Source organism: Brachyistius frenatus, unplaced genomic scaffold (assembly GCF_029030835.1).
Source record: "Brachyistius frenatus isolate BFR_SWC_R1_liver_20210118 unplaced genomic scaffold, ASM2903083v1 Contig_11, whole genome shotgun sequence".
In the NCBI taxonomy this organism is placed as follows: Eukaryota; Metazoa; Chordata; class Actinopteri; family Embiotocidae; genus Brachyistius; species Brachyistius frenatus.
The window spans coordinates 753,283-758,545 of NW_027210610.1; the positions used below are offsets into that span (position 1 = coordinate 753,283).

General features: G+C 41.6%; 1 protein-coding gene across 1 annotated transcript; it reads right to left on the reverse strand.

Annotated features, from left to right (window-relative positions):
* Nucleotides 1-972: 972 nt before the first annotated feature.
* LOC138616800 (NADPH oxidase organizer 1-like) lies at nt 973-4,869 on the reverse strand. Its single transcript, XM_069691338.1, has 8 exons — nt 4,743-4,869; nt 4,547-4,627; nt 4,353-4,425; nt 3,678-3,861; nt 3,392-3,597; nt 3,148-3,255; nt 2,730-2,847; nt 973-2,597 (listed from the first exon to the last, which is right to left on the reverse strand). The coding sequence occupies exons 1-8, from the start codon at nt 4,815-4,817 to the stop codon at nt 1,901-1,903; spliced, it is 1,542 nt and encodes a 513-aa protein (XP_069547439.1). The 5' UTR covers nt 4,818-4,869; the 3' UTR covers nt 973-1,900.
* Between the last annotated feature and the right edge of the window lie 394 nt (nt 4,870-5,263).

Sequence of the window (5,263 nt, forward strand, 5' to 3'; positions counted from 1 at the left end):
GGACAGGCTTTTTGACTCAGACCTGACAGCAGGTCAAGTGAAAGACCAAAGTAAAATTCCAGTTGAAGAACATTTCAACAATAAGTTCATTCCATTTAAGGACGCCTTGACAAACTTGAGTACTTACTGAGGTTGTAGCTTTTATTTGCACATCACTATAATGCGCACTGTTCGCGCACAACAGGAGCAGTCCTGAAACTTTCAGATTGTAAACTGCTCGCACAAAAGACCTACAGAGCCCTTTTCTCTGCAAGAGGAAAGTCTCAAAATACCATAGCTACACCAGTTGCTAAATTACCAAAAAAGATGGCTCTGGCTAACGAAGCTAAGTCAAAAGTTCAATGCGGGCTGTGATAATTGGCTGGATCAGGCCACTTGTGTTTGCTTTATGTTGTTAAGTATAAAAATCATCCGTTTTGTTTTATGAATGTATTTATTAATTTTTTTTAGATTATAGTATTCACTGATTTTTTTTTTTTTTTTTAAACATTTCATGGGAGTGCAGATTTGATTTGGATCTAGGACATATGGATTGTGTATGTTTTTCTATTTTAGACCATCTCCATTACTTTTGAAATTAATGTTAAAGTTAACTGTTAACTCACAAAGCTCTGTATCTGCTTTTACAATCTCCTCTGAAAATCTTTGGCAAGTTTTACTCACACATTCTTGGGCTTTTACTTGGTTTTTGCAATATTTTGTCACCTTGTTAATCATGTAAAGATTATTCCCACCATGAGTAAAGGAAACATCATCTCTAATAAGAAAAAAGATGGTCTGAGATTTACAAACAATCACCTGCAGCTGCAGTGTCAGCATGTTTCAGGGAGCACTTCCCCCACACCACAAGAATATGTTGTACACTTTTAAATGAGACATTTATGGAAATATGATGTCTGTCTGGCCATCATTTCATATGTACCTGAGAAGTTATGGTCACCCACTCTGTCAAATAACAGACATCATACTGAGTCAGTGAAAAAAAGAAATTTTATTGACCTGTTAATATTTTCTGAAGATACATTATGGACTCTTACAGGTTATAATGCAAGACGTAATGTAAATAAAGAGGGAAATAAAATATTCATACCCACAACAAACAACAGAAGAAGAACGTTATGTTTTGATAGGACACGCATAAGCCATCACTTTCTGTCTGCTGACAGCCTGGTTACCACACTCATCCGATTTCATCGTCCTGATCTGACACATTCAGTCTGTTCACTGATGTGTTTGCAGCTGCTGCAGCTTCACAACAGGGTGACCTGCCAGAGGCTATGAGTTCATTGCACAAGGAAAAGGTATCTAATAATTCAATCATATATTTATCCTTTTTCATCAAACACTTCAGAACCTGCAGCCATGCACTGATTCCTATGAGTTAAAAACAGCAATAAAATGATAAAGGGATATATAGAATATAACTGACTAGGAATTTCTAACCTCTTCAACTCATGCTATCCACTTAAATTTCCCCTTAAGCAACATAAAAGCTAGAAGAAATATATTCTTTTACCTCTGCATGACTGGATGTCATATACTTGTCCCTGCACATGCTCCTTTTAATGCTTCACTGAAGCTACTTTGTTCTTATACCGAGCAAAATATTCAAACATGCTCCATTTGATAAAATGAAAAATTTCTTGACATTATTTTAAAGAAGTCAGCATCCATATTTGTCTTGTTCAGGTTGCTATCTCTTCAATATTTAGAGAGAGAAGACTTCAAAATAAAAGTACAAACAATGCTGCGCCAAACCAATGTGATTGTAGGAATAAAGAAAGATGAATAATTTATATGCGTGTGAATATCGAGAACAAAAAATATTTCAAGAAACAAGAGATTATGATTAAGAACACAACTTAGTTTAAGATATTATTGCATGGTGTCGGCTCTTTCACTAGCGGTTATGCATGGGCTCTGACTGCATCTGAAGCCGGGTCTTGTTGGCCAGGGCTGCCTTGCGGGTAATGGTGGTGCAGCGCTTCAGGATATCCTCAGTCTTGGGTCTACAAGGCATCCTGGGAACGACTGAGGTCGTCTCACTGCCTTTGGACCTGACCGACCCAAAGCTGTCTGAGCTGGTCTTGGACAAGCTGCGGTTAGAGGGACTGAGATCAGGGATGCTGCGTGAGCTGTCGCTGACGCCAGGTTTGGACGAGGCAGCAGGATAGGCTGCGTGGCTCTGGTGCCGCACCTCTTTATTTGAAACTGAAGAAGAGTCGCTGCTGCTGGAGGAGAAGTCGGAGAAGCGGGACTCTGTGCTGGTGTTGCTCATGCTGCGTATGCGGCGGTCTGAGGTTGAGGCGTCCGTCTCTGTCTGTGTCTGCGACCAGGACTCAGAGAGGATGTCCAGGGATTGGGTCTTGTGGAGACACCGACACATGCTGGGCTCCCGGCTGGAGGGACCTGCAGAATCCTGTTCTGGGCCGTTTTCTTCACTGATGCTGGCTGGATAAGAAGCCTGGGAATCCTGGCTGGTTGTCAGGTTCAGAGAAGAGCTACGCAGCTTTCTCTGCAGGCTGTAGAGGCCTGCTCGAGGGTTGTTGTATGGCTGCAGGTTCATTGAAGGAATGTAACCTGTCTTCCCATTGAATCTGAAGAGAAGATAACAAGGGAAAGAGAAGTGGTTTAAACCTCAGTTAAACTGGATGCAATCTAGAATACCCTTAATAAGGTTAAAACAAATTATTTATTGTTTCCACTGCAGACAGGTAAGACGGATATACCTGATGAGCCACCACCCGTCATCAGATTTCCTCAGCACCTCCACCACAGAGCCAAAGGGAACAGACACCTCGTCCTTTTTGTCAGTGGAGTAACCTCTCACCGCACAATATAGAGCACCTAAACGCCAAGAGAAGAAGTTTGAACCATGAGAACAGACACTTCTGCACAGCAACAAGATAAAGAACAATACAAAACTGTACAAACACAGGCAGAGGAATGAAAACATAAAATGGTTTAAGAGAGCTCCCTACTGTTGGCTGTTAGTAACAACTAGACTTCACAGTAGTGTCAGCTATGTGCATCTGGCACTCACTTGCGGACACATTTCATGCCAAATGATGGCTTATAGGGCTTCTGTGTTAGATGAATGTTTCCTTAATTAACACGTTTCAAATTAAAATTTAACTAGTCCGCTACCTGTCAGCTGGAATCCAGCGTCACGGTCGTCCTCTCCTTCCCATAACTTCAGGAGGGGAGCAGGAAACCAAGCCTGGCACCGGTCCCCATTCTCCACCAGCCACCAACCTGGGGAACAAATGACACAAGTTAGTAGGAAGTTGGTTTAAAGTTCAGAAAAAAATGTGTCAACAGATTTAATTCTCTAAATATATTTATTTATTGTATTTTCAGAGAGAAGCTTCATGGAAGCTGAAGCACTGACCTTCAGGGTCTTTGATTAGGACCTCCAGCTTTTCGTCCAAAGCAACCTTGAATGGACGATTTTTGGTGTCCTTTGTCTCATAAGCGTCCAGGCTGTAGTAAGTCTGGGCAATGAATGGGTGGCTGATGTTTGCCTGCTGACGTGTGTCATTCTCGCCTCCTCCGCCCGACTCATCCGACAGATCACCAGACAGCATGATGAGGATGCTGTGTGAGAGAGAAGTTATCTATTAGTCAGGAGCTCTCACCGACTCCACTATGATTTCCTGCTGAACCGGAGAGCCCACCTGTTCTTGGTGAAGTTTGGCTGTAGGTCGTGGTCTTTGGGCGTGAAGAAGCGTGTGATCTCTGAGCTCTGAGTCACACTTTGGTCGCACTTCAACAGTTGGCCGCAGTAGCTCTCCAAGAACCTCATCTGTCGGACAGACTTCTTTGATCCTTTCTGCTTGATGCTGCTTCTCAGTGCCTTCCCTAGAAAGAAGACAGGAAACATTTTAAAAACATGAATTCAACATCTGCTGAGAAAAAGGGAAGCGAGACAATTTTATTTTCTATAGCACATTTTGTAAGAGTAGCTAAAGAACATTTTCAGGGCTTCCACAAAAGAATTGTTGCAGAGCCCAATTGATTTATCAGATGGCCAGTTTTATCAGCTGATATTGGCAGATCACAGATGTATCGATATCAGCATCTATGTTGTCCTATAATAAAAACTTTTTTTTTTAACAGTATATAATGCAGAAAAGATGCTTGGGATTGAAATTGTTCTATTTGTGTTTGATTTTTTTCTACTTTCTAAATTCAGTATCGGCATCGACCCCAAAAATCCAGTGTAAGTCCGGCTCTAGTTTCTATATTAAACTATAATATTCCTCTATTTGCAATATACTTGTGCACCACAGTTTGAGTTGCTCCCTATTATTCTGATACACATCCATAACACACGGTTGAAATAATCTTACCTCTAAACTTCGGGATCATTCTGTCATTTTTCCGAAAAGGATTCAAATGAGGGAACTTCTTTTTTAGCTGGCTCTGTTCAGGGAAAAAAAGCATACATGGAATTAGTTTTAGGATCAGAACAAACACTAAACCAGATTGAAGAGCCATCATACAATTTTCACAGACATCTGTTGAAATCTTCATTTGGACTCACATGAAATGTCTTGAAATCCTGGAAAGATCTGTAGATGATCACTTCATTCTCATCAGACCACAAGACAGACACCATGAACATCTGTGGGGGTTTTAACACAGTGGGTCAAGCAGGGCCATAATTCCAACAGATCAATTATCAAATTATCAAGTGAAATGATGAAAAAAAGAAGTTTTAGTCTGAGGTCTTAACTCACCTTGAGTTTGGGTGAGTCCCTGCGGGCCCCTCCAATAACGCGGGCGCTGATTACGAAGCGCTGTTCCCCGGGCATCTTGCGCTCGGGTTGTGTCTCAGCTGGCTGGATGAGTGACTGATTTATGATCTTCCAGTTAACCGGCTTCTGCTGCTCTCCACTGGTCGGAAAGTCGGTGGATTTATGTTGTTAGGAAAGAGGCGGAGCCTGACCAAAAAAAGCACCTAATGACTGGAGGACAGGATGCAAACGTCTAAAGGCGTGGGCAGCAGCAGCGCAGCGCTCCGGAACTATAAACATCACGGAGATTATGTATAAAGGAATGTGGCAGAACTGGTTAGAGGCATGCATCATGGAAAGAATATCGACTGTCATGCCACCCCAAAAAAACATAAAAGTAAACACCCATTATTGTATAATTGGTCATAATTTTACATTTTTAACAGAAAAAAATAAAGCTTATTTCTGTAGGCCCAATATCACCGCTAATGGTCAGCTACTATTATATAATCTGCGGTATCATT